Consider the following 16,467-nt stretch of genomic DNA (forward strand, 5'->3'; position numbering starts at 1 on the left):
GAGTTTCCGTCGGGCGCGCCGGAAGCTGGCGCCTTTGGGGTTGCGCTTGCGCAGTGCGTCGCCGGGAGTCGGACGCGCATGGCGGACTCCGGGACGCAGGCGCCCGGGTTTCGTGAGGCAGTAGTGGTCCCGCCGGCTCGCTGAGCGCGCCCGACAGGATGCCCGAGATCAGGGTCACGCCCCTGGGTGAGTGCGGCGCGGTGCGGCGCGGCGCGGCGCGGGAGGAGCGCCCGAAAAGGCCGGTGGGAGGCTCGGAGGGCCGGGGACCCCGGGACGTGTCGTCCTTGCCGCGCGGCCCCCTGCCCGGCACCGGTGCTTAGGGCGCCTTTCTTCTGCTTCTGCATCCTCGCCACTTCCTGCCCTTCCACCTCCTCCATCTGTCTCGCGTCCCGCTTCCCTGCAGCCTCCGTTTACCCGTTTACCCGTCTGCGGTCCACCCCAAGTCAGCCCTTGTTTTACTTGACCGCCGCAGCGTTAAAAAACAAAACAAAACAAAAAAACCCTCAAAACTTTGCTTTTTGCAAAAGATGTAAGTGCACAGTTTAAAGACTCAAGCAGTACAGAACAGTGTGAAGGAGGAAAGATCACTCAGAATCAGAAACAGCTGGGGTCTCCGTGCACACGTGCCAGGGGCTTTTCGGGAACCTGCCCCCTGCCCTGGCCGTGTGTTGGAAGCATCTTCTCCTAGGGATGTCCCCCGCAGCTCCACATCCTTTCTTTTGTGGTGAGCTCTCCTCAAAATAGCCCACCCAGCCCCCAGCGTGGACACTGAGCTGTTGACAGCTGCAGTGAACACTCCTGACCCTGGCCTGCTGGGTCACAGCGCACATCCTACCCCACCAAAGGTGTCGTCACCCCCACGGCCTCTCCTAGTTGTTGGCTCCGGGTCCCCTCTGGCTGCTTCAGCCCCACTCTCTCCCCGCGCCTGGTTCTTCTCCAGGGGTCTTTGCAGGATCCTTCCAGCCTGACCCTTTCCCAGGTGACCCCTTTCTCACCACTCATTTTTTTTTTTTTAAGATTTATTTATTATTTATTTGGCTGCGTTGGGTCTTCATTGATGGGCACGGGTTTTCTCTAGTGGCGAGCAGTGTCTACTCTTGGTTTTAGTGCGCGGGCTTTTCATTGTGGTGGTTTCTCTTGTTGCGGAGCATGGGCTCTAGGCATGCGGGCTTCAGTAGTTGTGGCACACGGGCTCAGTAGTTGTGGCTCACGGGCTTAGTTGTTCTGTCACCGCTCATTCTTGAATGATTCTATCTTCTTACTGCTTCTTTTACCCCAAATCTGCACCTGGGTGTGCCCCCAAAGTCACTCAGCCACAGCACCATCAGAGCAGAACTACTTCTGTGTCACCATCTGCCTTTGCCAGTTTCTGCCTCATGACCCCCTTGGTCTCTCCCACCACAGGGCCTTTGCACAGCTGCCCCTCTCATCCCAGCTGTCCCTCTCCACCCTGCTCGGAATTCGTCTTCTCAGGCAGGGCTGGAAGTTTGTGTGCCCTTCCCTGCCTTACTTTTTCCTGAGGTGCTGATCTCCCCGAATGCAAGTTTGTCTAGGTGATTATTGTCCGTGTTCTCGGACACACACACACACCCCACCTGGAACCTAAACTCCCTGCGGCCACGTGTCTCCTTGTTTTCTTCCCACCCTCCTGTGTGTCCCAGGCTCTGTCCCCACTTCGCCTGCCCAGTTCGGGCCACTGTCTTTGCTTCCTGGGATTGTTGTGGGTGTTCCTGTTGGGAGCAGGCGGCCAGTGCCTCAGAGCTGAGCTCCGGAGTCTGGAAAACTGTCCCTGGTCCCATGCTCAGGAGCCATGTGCCGTGGGCGGATCCCGTGACTTCTGGGACTTCACATCCTCGTCCGTGAAGAGGGGTGGCCCTTCTCCCTCCCACACATGTCTGCAGTGCCTCTGAGCGGGGCATGGCTTGGGGCTGGAGGTGCAATAGGAAGCAGGCTGAGACCCTGCCCTCAGGGAGCTCACATCCTGGTGGGGGGAGCAGGCCTGTGAGAGACTTCGAGGCCACTGTCTGTGGCTGGGCTGCCTGAGGCTCACAGGTGAAGCTCGTGGCTGCTCTCACCTGCCGTTGTCACAGGTGACTGAAGCTTCTTGAAGACCAGCCGCGGCCCACTTTGGGCGGTGGCCTGGTCACCCTGGTGTGTGTGGTGCTAACAGAAGGTTCAGAAGGTTCCTTGCAGAGGGAAGCTTGTAGGATCCAAGATGAAAAATAGGTCATTTGCTGTCATCGGGCCTTGTGAGGCTGTGTCCCTTTTCTTCTGGGTGCCCAGACCCTAGAGGAGGTGACAGATGGCCGTATGAGGTGGCCGGGATATGCCCCGTTGGGCCTGGAGCATCTGGGCAGGGCTTGGAGGTCAGCACTGTGGATGAGATTCGGGTTATGGTCTGGGCTGGGGGTACCTGAGGGGGCCCAGCGGTGGGGCGTCTGTACTGTGGCCACTCTATTTGGTCATTGCTGGACAGCTAGGGCCATGTTTCCCCGTGGCTGGGCTAAAGCCACGCAGTGTCCCTCTGCAGTGGCACCACCAGGAGGTGCCTGGTGGTCACAGCTCAGATGTGGCCCCAGCTAAGGTTTTGGGAGGGGTGGTGAGGCCCCAAGGAGCCCTGGCCTGCCTCTCTTGAGTGCTGGGACCACAGTCCAGCACCCCTTACTCAGCTCCTGGCCTCAAGCCTGTGGGCCACTGCTTTGAGAGGTGAGTGGCAGGGCCCGAGGCTGGAGGCATCATGGGGAAGGGTCCAAGGTGGCCTTGGTGCTTTGTCCCCTCCCTGTGCGTTTCCCTTGCCCATGTGCAGAGGTGGCAATGCTTCTCACCTCACACCTTGTCCACACAGCAGCCACAGAGGGTTCTGCAGGGCCAGGGGCCCAGAGGGTCCTTTAGGGGTCTGGAGCAGGCGGCTGGGCCTTGGCCTTGGGGCTGGGGCCATCCCTGCAGGGGCAGTTTCGGGGAGAGGAGCGTGGTAGCACCTCTCTCCTGTCCTCCCGTGCAGGGGCTGGCCAGGACGTGGGCCGAAGCTGCATCCTGGTCTCCATTGCGGGCAAGAACGTCATGCTGGACTGCGGGATGCACATGGGCTTCAGCGACGACGTGAGTCCCTTGGGTGGGCGGCCGCCACCCAGCCTGCTCTTTGGCATCACCAACCGTGGGCCCGGGCCTCGGCGTCTCAGGCTCTGACCCACAGAGGGGGCAAGGTGGGGCACTTGCGCGGGGCCGGTCTGTACCAGATCGGGGCTCCCGGCTCAGGTACCAGCTGGGCAGCTGACCCGCTTCCTGGACGCTCCGAGGCTCTGAGCAGTTGGCGGTCTCGGTGGGCCTGCGGGGTGGGGATGTGGGGGTCAGGCTCAGCTGCACCCTAAGCCCCGGGGGCCGTGCCTGCAGCCCCAGCTGCCCCACTGGCTCCTGAGCCCCGGTGGCATCCTGACCCTTCCCCTACCCCACAGAGGCGCTTCCCCGACTTTTCTTACATCACCCGCAGCGGCCGGCTGACTGACTTCCTGGACTGCGTGATCATCAGGTGGGCGCCTTCCCCAGGACCCGCCCACCCACGCAAGTGGCGACTCTTGATACGCGTCCCCCTGAGCCCCTCCTTGTTCCTTCCTGGAGCATTAGGCTGACCCCAGAGTGACTGCGTGCTGGTGGCGCCGCTAGACGCTGGGGTGCTGAGCCCCAGGGCGACTGCGCTCCGGCCCCTTCGCTCCCTCTTGCTTTGCGGCTCTCAGGGCGGGGTGTCTGAGGCGTGCACGGCAGGCCCTCAGCGAGCGAGGGAGGGGGGACGGTAGCCCCCGTGGGGAGGTGCGGAGGGCCCTCCAGGCTGACCCGTGTTGCTTCCCCAGCCACTTCCACCTGGACCACTGCGGGGCGCTCCCCTACTTCAGCGAGATGGTGGGCTACGACGGGCCCATCTACATGACCCAGCCCACCCAGGCGATCTGCCCCATCCTGCTGGAGGACTACCGCAAGATTGCCGTGGACAAGAAGGGTGAGGCCAACTTCTTCACGTCCCAGATGATCAAGGACTGTATGAAGAAGGTGGTGGCCGTCCACCTCCACCAGACGGTGCAGGTCAGGCCCCCCACCCCCACCCCGCTGTGTTGCCGGCGGGGAGCTGCCTGGAGGCGGATGCAGCACTTGGCAGGGCCTCTGCTGCTCCCCGGCGCTGTCTGAGCGCACTGAAGAGGCGGGAGAGGGCACCTGTGCCACCTGAGCACGCCGGGGCTGAGGCGGGGGGGCAGGCTGGGCGGGACGCCGACCGGAGTGTGGGCTGTGGCTCAGTGGCAGTTGTCCGCGGGCCAGCGAGGAGGCAGGAAAGTGATATCAGATGTGGAGAAATTTATCCCGCGGCTCGCGGAGTTGTCTGCTTTTCCTCAGAGTCTGGGTTTTGCTTGTTACCACGTGTCTAGCATTTGGGGTCGTCTTATCCTGGTTGAACCTTTTGTCAAGATGAAGTAGTGCATTTCTCCTCAAGAACGCTCTTACCTTTGAGTCCACCTTTCTGGTGAACGGGTCACCGTTCCCCCTCCCCCACCTTTAGTTAGCGTTTGCACGGGGCATCCTTTCCCATCTTTGTACTTTCTTTCTGCATCATGTTTTAAGTAGTTTGGGTTTAATCCAGCCTGATAGCCGGTCCTGTAGGTGGAGGGTTTGGACTGTACGGGTAATAGTTTGGGATTTAGCTGTATCCTCTTACCATTTGCTTCTTATTTGTGCTGCCTGTTCTATGCTTTATTTCCTTTATTGCCTTTTTCTGGATTGACTTTTAAAAACTCTATTTCTCCTCTTATTTGGTAAGTAATTAAATATTGTTTTATAATTTTTGTAGTGGTAGAGATTACAAAACACATCCATGACAACAGAGCTCTAAGGTACTTGGAACTTTTGCCTCTTTCCGGGACGGTGCAAGAGCCTCAGAGCACCTCAAATGCATTTACTCCTCCCTTGACTCACTGGCTCTTGTTTCCATGTATTTTAATTCCCTCAGCGTGCGAGACCCCTGGGACCTCACCGCTGATGCTGGTAAAGTCAGATTTGCCGGGCGCCGTCTCTGTTTGCCTTTCCCACTGTTCCCCTCTACTGCCTGTGTTCTTCACTTTGTATTTGGGATGAAGAACACCATTGTGGGTCTGCTGGTGATGAATGCTCTCAAATTTTATTTGTCTGCAAATGTTGAAGACTTTTCACCTTAGGTTTGGAATTCTGGGGCAGCATTTACTATCAGTATTTTGAATGTGTCTTCCCATCTGCTGTTTGGAAGAGAATCTTTTCTTTGGCTGCTTGTGGGATTATGTCCTTTCCTGTGGACTTTGGAGGGATGCTATGCTGGCCCCACCTGTTCTCGTCCTGTTGCGCCTGCTCAGGTTTGAGGCCTCCGGGTCTGCCCATTGCTCTCTCCAGGCTGAATGTAGGTCTTCCTTCTCCAGAGCCTTCATTGTCCTTTTATTTTTCTGTGCTTCATGCTGGATAGTCTCTACTAGATATTTTAGTTCATTAAGTCTCTTTTTGGTTATATGTAAGTGGTTGTTAGATTTGTTGAAATTTTTTGATATATAATTGATTTACAATATTATATATTATAGGTGGACAACATAGTGATTCAGAGGTTTCAAAAGTTATGCTCCATTTATAGTAACTATAAAATATTGGCTATATTCCCTGTAGTACAGTATATCCTCGTAGCTTATTTTGTGTGTAATAGCTTGTATCTCTTAATCCCCCACCTCTGTCTTGCCTTTCCTCTCTTCCTTCTCACCACTTGTAGTTTGTTCTCTACGTCTGTGATTCTGTTTCCTTTTTGTTACATTCACTAGTTTGTTGTATTTTTTAGATTTCACAAATAAGTGATATCATACAGTATTTGTCTTTCTGTCTGACTTATTTCACTTAGCATAATACCCTCCAAGTCCATCCATGTTGCTGTAAATGGCAAGATTTCATTTTTTTTAATGGCTGAGTAGTATTCCATTGTATATGTGTACCACAGCTTCCTTTTTATTTTTTAAGATTTTTTTTTGACATGGACCATTTTTAAAGTCTTTATTGAATTTGTTACAATATTGCTTCTGTTTTTTACGGTTTTTGGTTCTTTAGCCACGAGGCATGTGGGATCTTAGCTCCCCGACCAGGGATCAAACCTGCACCCCCTGCACTGGAAGGTGAAGTCTTAACCACTGGACCTCCAGGGAAGTCCCTTTTTCTCCCTCCCCCGCCCCAGCTGTGCTGGGTCTTTGTTGCTCCATGCGGGTTTTTCCCAGTTGTGGTGAGTTGGGCTACTCTTCAGTGCGGTGCGTGGGCTTCTCATTGCAGGGGCTTCTCTTGTTACGGAGCACAGGCTCTAGGCACGTGGGCTCAGTAGCTGTGGCTCGCAGGCTCAGTAGTTGTGGCGCATGGGCTTAAGTTGCTCTGCGGCATGTGGGATCTTCCTGGACCAGGGATCGAACCCATGTCCCCTGCATTGGCAGGTGGATCCTTAACCACTGGACCACCAGGGAAGTCCTTGTACCACATCTTGTTTATCCATTCATTTGTTGATGGGCATTTAGGTTGCTTCCATATCTTGGCTATCGTAAATAGCACTGCAGTGAACGTTGGGGTCTATTTATCTTTTCGAATAATGGTTTTCTCCGGATATATGCCCAGGAGTAGGGTTGCAGGATTATATGGCAACTCTATTTTTAGTTTTTTGAGGAATCTCCATGTTGTTCTCCGAAGTGGCTGCACCATTTTACATTCCCACCAACAGTGTAGGACGGTTCCCTTTTCTCCACATCCTCTCCAGCGTTTATTATTTGTAGATGACCATTTTGACCAGTGTGAGGTGGTACCTCATTGTTTTTATTTTTAATTTTTTTAAACTTATTTATTTATTTTATTTTTGGCTGCTTTGGGTTTTCATTGCTGCGCACGGGTTTTCTCTAGTTGCGGCGAGTGGGGGCTACTTTTCGTTGAGGTGCGCAGGCCTTTCATTACCATGGCTTCTCGTTGTGGAGCATGGGCTCTAGGCACATGGGTTTCAGTAGTTGTGGCACGTGGGCTCAGTAGTTGTGGCTCACGGGCTCTAGAGCGCAGGCTCAGTAGTTGTGGCGCATGGGCTTAGTTGCCCCACGGCATGTGGGATCTTCCCGGACCAGGGCTCGAACCCATGTCCCCTGCATTGGCAGGCGGATTCTTAACCACTGAGCCACCAGAGAAGCCCCCCTCATTATAGTATTGATTTGCATTTCTCTGTTTTTAAAAAAGTATATTTTATTTATTTATTTATTTATTTGGTTGTTCCTGGTCTTAGTCGTGGCCAGTGGGCTCCTTAGATGTGGCTCGCCTGCTCCTTAGTTGCAGCACATGTGCTCCTTAGTTGTGGCCTGTGGGCTCCTTAGTTGTGGCATGCAAACTGTTAGTTGCAGCATGCATGTGGGGTCTAGTTCCCTGATCAGGGATCGAACCCAGGCCCCCTGCATTGGGAGCTCGGATTCTTAACCACTGTGCCATCAGAGAAGTCCCTGCATTTCTGTATTAATTAGTGGTGTTGAGCGTCTTTTCATGTGCCTCTTGGCCATCTGTATGTCTGTTTAGATCTTCCTTCCGTTTTTTGACTGGGTTGTTTGTTTTTTTTTGATATTGTGCTGCATGAGCTGTTTGTATATTTTGGAGATTAATATTCTTTTGGTTGTATCATATGCAGATGTTTTCTCCTATTCTGTAGGCTGTCTTTTTGTTTTGTTTATGGTTTCCTTTGCTGTGTAAAAGTTTGTTTTGTTTTGTTTTTTAATAACAGAGATTCCTTTTTCTTTAAATTAATTAACTAATTAACTTATTTACTTGGTTGTGCCGGGTCTTAGTTGTGGCAGGCGGGCTCCTTAGTTGCAGCTCACCAGCTCCTTAGTTGTGGCGTGTGAACTCTTAGTTGTGGCATGTGTGGGGGATCTAGTTCCCTGACCAGGGATCGAAGCCGGTTCCCCTGCGTTGGGAGCACGGAGTCTTAACCACTGTGCCACCAGGGAAGTCCCTGTGCAAAAGCTTTTAATTTAATTAGGTTCTATTTTTTTGTTTTTATTTCCATTATGTAGGAGGCGGATCCAAAAAAAATACTGTTGCTATTTATGTCAGAGTGTTCTGCCTATGTTTTCTTCTAGGAATTTTATAGTATTTGGTCTTACATTTAGGTCTTTAATCCATTTTGAGTTTATTTTTGTGTATGGTGTTAGAGAATGTTCTAATTTCATTCTTTTATATGTAGCTGTCCAGTTTTCCCAGCACTATTTATTGAAGAGACTGTCTTTTCTCCATTGTATATTCTTGCCTCTTTTGTCATAGATTAATTGACCGTAGATGCATGGATTTATTCCTGGGCTTTCTGTCCTGTTCCATTGATCTATATTTCTGTTTTTGTGCCAGTACCATTTTTGATTCCTGGAGCTTTGTAGTATACTCTGAAGTTAGGGAGCCTGATTGCTCCAGCTCCGACTTTCTTTACCATGCAGTTTTGATGACTGCAGCTTTGTAGTATAAAGTCAGGGAGTGTGATTCTTTCAGCTCTGTTCTTTGTTAGGATTCTTGTGGCTATTTGGCGTCTTTTGTGTTTCCACACAAATTTTAAAATTATTTGTTTCAGTTTTGTGAAAAATGCCACTGGTGTTTTGATAAGGATTACATTGAATATGTAGATTACCTGGGATAGTATGGCTCTTTTGAATCCTTAACTTGGGTTATTATAGTTCCTGGTTTTACAATTTCCACTGTTTTTAATAGTTTCTAGTTTTTTGCCAACATTCTTAATTCTTTCTCTCTCTGAATATTTTAATCACAATCCTTTTAAAGCCTGTGTCTGAAAACTCTAGGAGCCCTGAATCTGTTTCTCTGGACTGTTGTTCCTCTTCTTTCTGGCCCTATTGTCTTATCTCTTGTGTCTGCTTTTTTTTTTTTTTTTTTTTTGCGGTACGCGGGCCTCTCACTGTTGTGGCTTCTCCTGTTGCGGAGCACAGGCTCCGGACGTGCAGGCTCAGTGGCCATGGCTCACGGGCCCAGCTGCTCCACGGCACGTGGTATCCTCCCGGACCGGGGCACGAACCAGTGTCCCCTGCGTTGGCAGGCGGACTCTCAACCACTGTGCCACCAGGGAAGCCCTTGTGTCTGCTTTTGATTGAGAACTGGATGTCGTGTATGAAAAAACAGGGATGATGAAAGGCTAGAATGATGTCATCAACTTGCGCCCACTACTGCCCCAGGCTCCACCTCCCTGCCCCTCTGCCCTCTGCCCGGCACAGCCAGCAGACCTGAGGTCAGCCCTCTTCTCTGTAGGTGGACGATGAGCTGGAAATCAAGGCTTACTATGCGGGCCACGTGCTGGGGGCGGCCATGTTCCAGATTAAAGTGGGCTCAGAGTCTGTGGTCTACACGGTCAGTGGAAGCACTTGGGGCACAGGAAGGGCTGGCTGGCTGGGCAGAGGAAGGAGGCACCCTCCTCATTGCCACATTCTTTGCTAGGGGGATTATAACATGACCCCAGACCGGCATTTGGGGTAAGTAGGCCAGTACGTTTGTTTCATCCTATTGGGCGGGTCCCCCTGGGGGACAGGGTCCCTGAGGGGTGTGCTGGGTTCCCGAGCAGTCTGCATGTCATTGTCCTTGGATGTTCTGTCCCCTCAAGTGCTGCCTGTGCAGAGGAGGCAGGCTGCCTGCTAGAGGGTCCAGGAGGGCCATGGCTGTGTACAGCCTTGCCACTGTGTGGCCTGTCCACCTCTGGCCACACCCACCTGTGTTCTAGAGCTGCCTGGATTGACAAATGCCGGCCCAACCTCCTGATCACAGAATCCACGTACGCCACCACCATCCGAGACTCGAAGCGCTGCCGGGAGCGAGACTTCCTAAAGAAGGTCCATGAGACCGTGGAGCGTGGCGGGAAGGTAGCTGGTGGGCAGCGGGTGCCCCAGGTGGGGCTGGCTGTGTGCCTCTGGCCATGCTACACAGGTCTTTCGGCTGACCTGGCATGCGGTCAGGGATAGGGGTGCTGTGTTCTGGGCACAGAGAGAGGAAGGTTTGCTCAGCACTGGGAAGACAGATTCCCCCAAAGACCCTTTAGTGGGGCTCACCTACTCCTCATGACTCAGATCCCAATGCAGGGCTGGCCAGAGTGTCCACCATGGTCACTTTGGGACAGGCTGTGCTGGGACAGAATGGGGGGGGCTGCCGGCAGTCTGCATGGGGCCTCCGGCCATCAGAGCTGTTGGCAGGGCTGGTCTCCTGAGAAGGTGGCCACAGGAGCAACTGTTGGCCTCTGCACAGCTGTGGGCTCGGTGGCCAGGCGGCGCAGCCAGGGGTTCCTCCCGAGCTGGCCTCCCACCCCCACCCCCACCCCACCTGCAGGTGCTGATCCCCGTGTTTGCGCTGGGCCGTGCTCAGGAGCTCTGCATCCTGCTCGAGACCTTCTGGTAGGTGTGGCCACGATGGTTTCTGGAGGCCCGGCCCTGCTGGCCGTGGGGTGAGAGAGGGCGGGGAGCGCCCTTCCTGGCACTGGACCCAACCCAGGCTGAGGGCACATGGGGGCTGCAGGCCAGCCCTGCCCCTGCAGCCTCCCCACCAGCCCCGTCCTCCACAGGGAGCGCATGGACCTGAAGGCCCCCATCTACTTCTCCACGGGCCTGACGGAGAAGGCCAACCACTACTACAAGCTCTTCATCCCCTGGACCAACCAGAAGATCCGGAAGACCTTTGTGCAGAGGAACATGTTTGAGTTCAAGCACATCAAGGCCTTCGATCGGGCATTTGCCGACAGCCCGGGTCCCATGGTGCGGCCCATTGCCGGCTGGGGTGGGGTTCTGCTGGGCCGGGGCCCTGCCGGCAAGTCGCGCAAGGGAGCGGGGCGCCTCTGTGCCGGGAAGACCAGCGGTCAGAAGGCTGAGGGCAGGGGGGCATCTTACGCCCTGACTGTCCCACACCTGCCCCGAAGGTCGTGTTTGCCACACCAGGGATGCTGCATGCCGGCCAGTCCCTACAGATCTTCAGGAAGTGGGCAGGGAACGAGAAGAACATGGTGAGGGGTCTGGGCCCCAGGACCGGTTCCCTGGAGGGCTGGCGAGGTTGAGGGGCAGGGGCTCCCCCTGGCTGGGGGGACACTGTTGCTGTCAGGAGGAGGCGGCAGCTTGGTACCCTGGGCATCGGTGTCTGACCCAGGCTCAGACTCTTGCTGTGTCTTGGCCTGTCTGCACCAGGCAAGAAAGCCCCCGGCTTCCCAAGTAGCCATCATGGGGGTCAGGCCTGGGCGGGCTTGTGCTGAGACCCCTGAGCCTGCCTGGGTCTGCAGTGGGCCCTGGAAGGGGGAGGGGCCTCCACCAAGGGTTTGGGTTCAGGTGGGCAGAGGGGCGGGTGGGAGAACATCCCGGGAGGAAGCCCTGAGGTAGGAGGCAGGAGGTGCAGGGGAGCTGCTCGTCCATCCCTCCCTCCTGCAGGTCATCATGCCCGGCTACTGCGTGCAGGGCACCGTGGGCCACAAGATCCTCAGCGGGCAGCGCAAGCTGGAGATGGAGGGGCGGCAGGTGGTGAGTCCTCACCCTCTCTCACCAGCTCTGTGGACCCTCTTGTGGCGGGGGGGGGGGGGGGCGGCCCTGGGAGCCACCACCTGTGCTGATGGCTTGCCTGCTGTGATGCCGCAGCTGGAGGTCAAGATGCAGGTGGAGTACATGTCCTTCAGCGCCCACGCGGACGCCAAGGGCATCATGCAGCTGGTGGGTCAGGCGGAGCCGGAGAACGTGCTCTTGGTGCATGGCGAGGCCAAGAAGATGGAGTTTCTGAAGCAGAAGATCGAGCAGGAATTCCGTAGGCAGCCCAGGCCAGGGCGGGCTGGGTGACACGGAGGGTATGCGGGCTGGGTCGGTGCAGGCAGGGCCCGCCAGTCTGGACTAAGGTTCTCTCCACACCCCGGCCCAGGGGTCAGCTGCTACATGCCGGCCAACGGCGAGACGGTGACGCTGCCCACGAGCCCCAGCATCCCCGTGGGCATCTCACTGGGGCTGCTGAAGCGGGAGATGGCACAGGGTGAGCGGCAGGGCCCATTGAGCGGGGGCGGGGCAGCTGCTGGGCAGGTGGCCCCACTGACAGCTCTGACCGCTGCCCCTGCCCCACAGGGCTGCTCCCTGACTCCAAGAAGCCCCGGCTCTTGCATGGCACCCTGATCATGAAGGACAGTGTGAGTGCCAGCCATCACTGGGGGCGGTGGGGTCCGCCCTCGCCGTCCCTGACCTGCCCTTGCCCCACAGAACTTCCGGCTCGTGTCCTCAGAGCAGGCCCTCAAGGAGCTGGGCCTGGCCGAGCACCAGCTGCGCTTTACCTGCCGTGTGCACCTGCACGACACGCGCAAAGAGCAGGAGACAGCCGTGCGCGTGTACAGCCACCTGAAGAGGTAGACGCTGCGGCCGCGCCTTCTGGACCTGGGGGGCGGGGCGCCAGCGGGGGCGCCAGGCAGGGGCTCACTGTGCCTCCCCGCAGCGTCCTCAAGGACCACTGCGTGCAACACCTTCCTGACGGCTCCGTGACCGTGGAGTCCATCCTCATTCAGGCCGCTGCCCACTCAGAGGACCCAGGCACCAAGGTGCTGCTGGTCTCCTGGACCTACCAGGTAAGGTGCGGGACTGGTGGGGTCACCCAGTCACCCTGGGCTGCCTCACCGGGACCAATGGCCCCTCTTGCCTGTGGCTGCAGGACGAGGAGCTGGGAAGCTACCTCACGTCTCTGCTCAAGAAGGGCCTGCCCCAGGCCAGCTGAGGCCCCGCCGCCAGGACTGTGTGCACCCTGGGTCTTCCCTGTGTCCTCGGATGTGGAGCCCACAGCTGGCTACGACCCTCATCTGTGCAGAGACCACAGTGCCACCACGCCCCTGCCCGAGTGGCTGCTTTTGGCCGAAGAAAGAAACGGACCTGGGGGGCTTTTCACCTTTTATTTCTGCTCCTGGGCTCCCAGGAGATGGGGGGGGGGGCGCTCCCGGGGTGTTGATTTCCAGTAAAAACAACCACAGGCTGTTTGGGTGTCTCGTTTTCCGGTGCTTGCGCCTGTCTCCTACACCCCACTTCTGGCAGCCCACCCGGGGCAGGCGGGGACTTGTGGCAGGTCCAGGCTGACAGGCGTGGGGCCTGCCGTGGTCCCTGTGTGATGCACCGTGGTGTACAGAGCTGGGCAGCGTCCAGCAGCTGGGCCTAGTGTGCTACGGCTGCCCTGACCTTGCTGCGTGTCAGGGGTCACGTGTGACCTCTGTGCTGTGGACTCTGAGGGCACACAGAGGCAGGACCTGTGAACAGACCCCAGGTCATCCTGGGGGCGTGACAGTCTCTGCAGGGGCCAGGCCAGAGCCTTCAGCAGGACTGCAGAGCCCCCTGCCTTCGCCCCAGAGTTCAAGCTCCTCTCTACCCTCTGCTGCCTTCTAGAATGCTCTCTCAGCCTCCCTCCCCACAGGGCCAGGCTGGGGCTTGGGCTGCTGGGCTCTGGCTTTCCTCTTGGGCACAGGCTGGAGTCCCAGCTGCTGGGACAGCATTGCCACTGAGAGCCCCTCCCACGGCAAGGACTCAGCCTTGGGAGGGGTCCGTCAGTCAATGGGGTACAAGCAGGGACCGCTCCATGCCGCTTCTTACCGAAGCCCTCGTAGAGCACCGCCTTCAGGAACAAGCCGTGGGCGGGAGCCACACGGCTCTGGTGCCTGCCCAGGGGGTCCTGGCTCTCCAGAATCATCTTCACCTGAGCAGGCATCAAAGCCCCCAGCCCCACGGCCACCAGCACAGATGTCATTCTCCGCACCTGTGACCCAAGGTGAAGAGTGCTGCAGCCGCCCGAGCCCCAGGCTCCACCCCCGGCAGGGCCCCAGGACACAGCCCACCTGTCTGTATAGGAAGGACTGGCTCTCAAACTCCAGGCTCCAGAACCGCAACCGTCTGGGGACACAGGTGCCCATGAGGTCTGGGCCTCAGGGCAGCCTCGACCCTCCAGTGTGGCCTCCCCGCGTCCCACCCCAGGGGCCCCCACCTACTCCCCGCCAACCCCTTGTAAATGAAACTGGCGGAAGGGAGACTAAAGCCAGAGGACTGCTGCTTGTGAGCGGGGACAGCAGCGCCTCCGGGGTCTTGGCTGCAGGAGGAGGCCTTGGGCTTGGGGGCTGCGAAGGAGGTGGAGCGGCCAGCTTCTCTCCCAGGGACTCAAGCCCTGGGGCTTGGGCTCTCCAGCAGGAGTTGGAGGCTTGGAAGCTGGCTGTGCAAAGTCCCTCCTCCCTTCAGTGCTGGGCCCAAGTGGGAAGGCTCTGGAAGTCAGTAGCTGCGGTCTGGCCAGAGGCCCCTGGGCCAGTGCTGGGGGCAGTGGAACCAACCCCCTGCCAGCCTGGGCCCGAACGAACCACTGGCTTGGTGCTTCTCCCCCAGTGGAGTCTTTTCACCGACCGCCGGGATCCATCCACGAGGCAGTGAGCTCTGGCAGGTTAGGCAGCCTTCTCTGCCCTCTGCCCCCCAGCCTGGCAGGACCCTAGCCCAGGGGAGGGCACAGCTGCAGGCTCACGGGTGTTGGGGCCACACCACTTGGCTGACTGGCACCTCCTTCTCCCCCAAGGCTGGACGGGTGCCCAGGGAGCCCCCAGTGCAGCAACAGGGAAGGTGCTGGAGCTAAATCCAGCCTTTGCAGCCTCCAGACCAGAGTGTAGGCTGCCCTTCTCACCTGCTCTCCTCGGGGAGGACAAAGGGGCTGCTGGCAGGGTCGGGGGACACAGAGGCTCGGCGCAGGGTGCGCACCGGGCTGGTGGCCGGGCTGCCAGCCGACTGGAAGGCCCTGAAATCATGTGTCCCCAGGAGGTGCTGGGCGGCCTCCCGCATGGCAGCGACGTCCAAGCAGCTGCAGGGAGCCAGGTGAGTGGTCAGGAGCGAATGGCCGGCCAGGCGAGCCTGGCAAAACCCTCAGGGTCACTTTCACACCCACTCACTCAGCCCGAAGCGCCCAGCACCGGTTTCGTTCAAACACGGGCAGCTGGTCAGGCCTGTGGCAGCCAGTAGCCAGACGGTACAGGTAGGTCCTGGACGTGGCTGCGTGGCGGGCATGGAAGTGGCTGGGCACACGGAAGGCCTGCAGTACCCTGTGGGAACGAGGCCAGGAATGACCCCCTGCCCTGTCCATGTGACACCCTGGCATCTCTGCCATCACCCCCAAGGAGTCCTGTCCAGATACAGAGTCCTTCTTCACCTCCCGCCTCCACCATAATGGACGAGTTCCGGGAGAGCAGAGAGGTGCTCACCGGATGGCCGGGTGCCTCAGGTGGGTGTTGAGGGCTTGCGTCAGGACTTCAGGGGAGAAGGGGGGCCGGCCTGAGCGGCGCTGGACGTCCAGGTGCGCCGCGTTGCTCAGGGCATGGACCCCAGCATCCGTGCGGCTGGAGATTGTGAACTTTGCCGGCACCACCGAGTTCAGCCGCTCTGCGGCCTCCTGAGGGGGGCGGGGAGCGCACAGCGGCCGCGGGCGGGGCTCCCATCTGCCCCACCCCCGGGTCGCCCTCCTCCCTCACCCCTCCCTGGCGCGGGCCGGCGGAGCTCACCTCCAGGTAGTTCTGGACTCCGATGGCGTGCTGGGCGCCCCTGACTGCCGCGACCCCGCTGTGGGCAGGGCGGGCGGAGGTTAGCGCGCGAGGCCGCCCCGCCCCGGACCCCGCCCGTCCCATCTTATGCGGCCAAAGGCGGCCGTTCCATGCCCGGGAGGCCGGGGCCCGAGGCCGGAGGTGTGGGCCCTAAACTTAGCTCCCTCCAACCCCTCGGGCGCCGGCCGTCGGCTGCTCTCCGGCTCGAGCTCGGGTGCTTCCCGCGGGGCCGAGCTACATGAGGGGGTTGCGGGCACGGGTGGGAGGCCTAGATGACGTACTTAAAGTCCGTGCCCAAGTACTGGAAGTACACGAGGTAGCGCGCCCGCACTGAGCCCGCGCCCATGGCCAGGCCGGACCCGGCTTTGGGGCAGGCGGAGGGCCAGGCGGAACCGGACCCCGCGGAGCGGCAGGCGGACTGGGACGGCACGTGGGGCTGCGCCCGCGCGCGCCCGCGAACCCAGCCTGGTCACGCCCCCGGGCCAATCCCGCGCCTGCGCCTGGGCTTTCGCCCCGCCCAGGCAGCCTCGGTTGGCCGCCCAGGGCGGGGGCGGAGGCGGGGCAGACTTAGGGAGCGGGTGCAAAGTGCCGACCCAGGCGAGACAGCCCCACGCAGACTCTCACGTTCCGCCGGCCACACACTGGCCCGCAACCCCATCCTCCCGCCGCAGTCCGGCCGAGCGCTTGTTGCCAATTCCCCGGGTTGCCTAACGGCCGGATCGCTGGAACGCGCGGGGCCTGACGGCTCCCGCGGCTGTTTCTGGGCCCACCCACACTTCCGACCGCCTGCCCGGACGAAGGGGGCGGGACGTCGGGGCGTTTGGCGACGCTCCCCGGCGGTGACAGCGGGCGGCGAGCGCGGGCGGCGGACTTTG

At 58.4% G+C, this 16,467-nt stretch overlaps 2 protein-coding genes across 15 annotated transcripts; one reads left to right on the top strand and one right to left on the bottom strand.

Annotated features, from left to right (window-relative positions):
• The first annotated feature begins 54 nt into the window (after positions 1-54).
• INTS11 (integrator complex subunit 11) lies at positions 55-13,015 on the top strand. 4 transcript variants are annotated; one of them, XM_027110558.1, is made up of 19 exons: positions 76-186; positions 1,405-1,553; positions 3,002-3,099; positions 3,453-3,526; positions 3,846-3,991; positions 4,832-5,025; positions 9,301-9,399; positions 9,487-9,521; positions 9,767-9,905; positions 10,366-10,430; positions 10,598-10,787; positions 10,949-11,032; positions 11,448-11,537; positions 11,652-11,814; positions 11,926-12,033; positions 12,123-12,184; positions 12,255-12,397; positions 12,484-12,613; positions 12,697-13,015. In XM_027110558.1, exons 2-19 carry the CDS (start codon positions 1,538-1,540, stop codon positions 12,757-12,759), a joined length of 1,899 nt encoding a protein of 632 aa, XP_026966359.1. In that variant the 5' UTR covers positions 76-186; positions 1,405-1,537; the 3' UTR covers positions 12,760-13,015. The 4 variants fall into 4 exon arrangements, with proteins under 4 accessions (XP_026966358.1, XP_026966360.1, XP_026966359.1 ...); XM_027110557.1 differs by lacking the exon at positions 1,405-1,553 and having other exon boundaries at positions 55-186; XM_027110559.1 differs by lacking the exons at positions 1,405-1,553; positions 4,832-5,025 and having other exon boundaries at positions 56-186; positions 3,846-4,074.
• Positions 13,003-16,466, bottom strand: PUSL1 (pseudouridine synthase like 1). 11 transcript variants are annotated; one of them, XM_027110564.1, is made up of 8 exons: positions 15,874-16,464; positions 15,554-15,611; positions 15,257-15,444; positions 14,948-15,097; positions 14,686-14,859; positions 14,372-14,496; positions 13,862-13,916; positions 13,003-13,279 (listed from the first exon to the last, which is right to left on the bottom strand). In XM_027110564.1, the coding sequence occupies exons 1-8, from the start codon at positions 15,936-15,938 to the stop codon at positions 13,051-13,053; spliced, it is 1,044 nt and encodes a 347-aa protein (XP_026966365.1). In that variant the 5' UTR covers positions 15,939-16,464; the 3' UTR covers positions 13,003-13,050. The 11 variants fall into 11 exon arrangements, with proteins under 11 accessions (XP_026966365.1, XP_026966368.1, XP_026966364.1 ...); XM_027110567.1 differs by lacking the exon at positions 14,372-14,496 and adding an exon at positions 13,620-13,782 and having other exon boundaries at positions 13,003-13,136; positions 15,874-16,463; XM_027110563.1 differs by lacking the exon at positions 14,372-14,496 and adding an exon at positions 13,620-13,782 and having other exon boundaries at positions 13,003-13,256; positions 15,874-16,461.
• Between the last annotated feature and the right edge of the window lies 1 nt (position 16,467).

This window comes from Aethalodelphis obliquidens, unplaced genomic scaffold (genome assembly GCF_003676395.1).
Source record: "Aethalodelphis obliquidens isolate GAN/ISIS:26980383/991018 unplaced genomic scaffold, ASM367639v1 scaffold9, whole genome shotgun sequence".
NCBI classification, from domain to species: domain Eukaryota; kingdom Metazoa; phylum Chordata; class Mammalia; order Artiodactyla; family Delphinidae; genus Aethalodelphis; species Aethalodelphis obliquidens.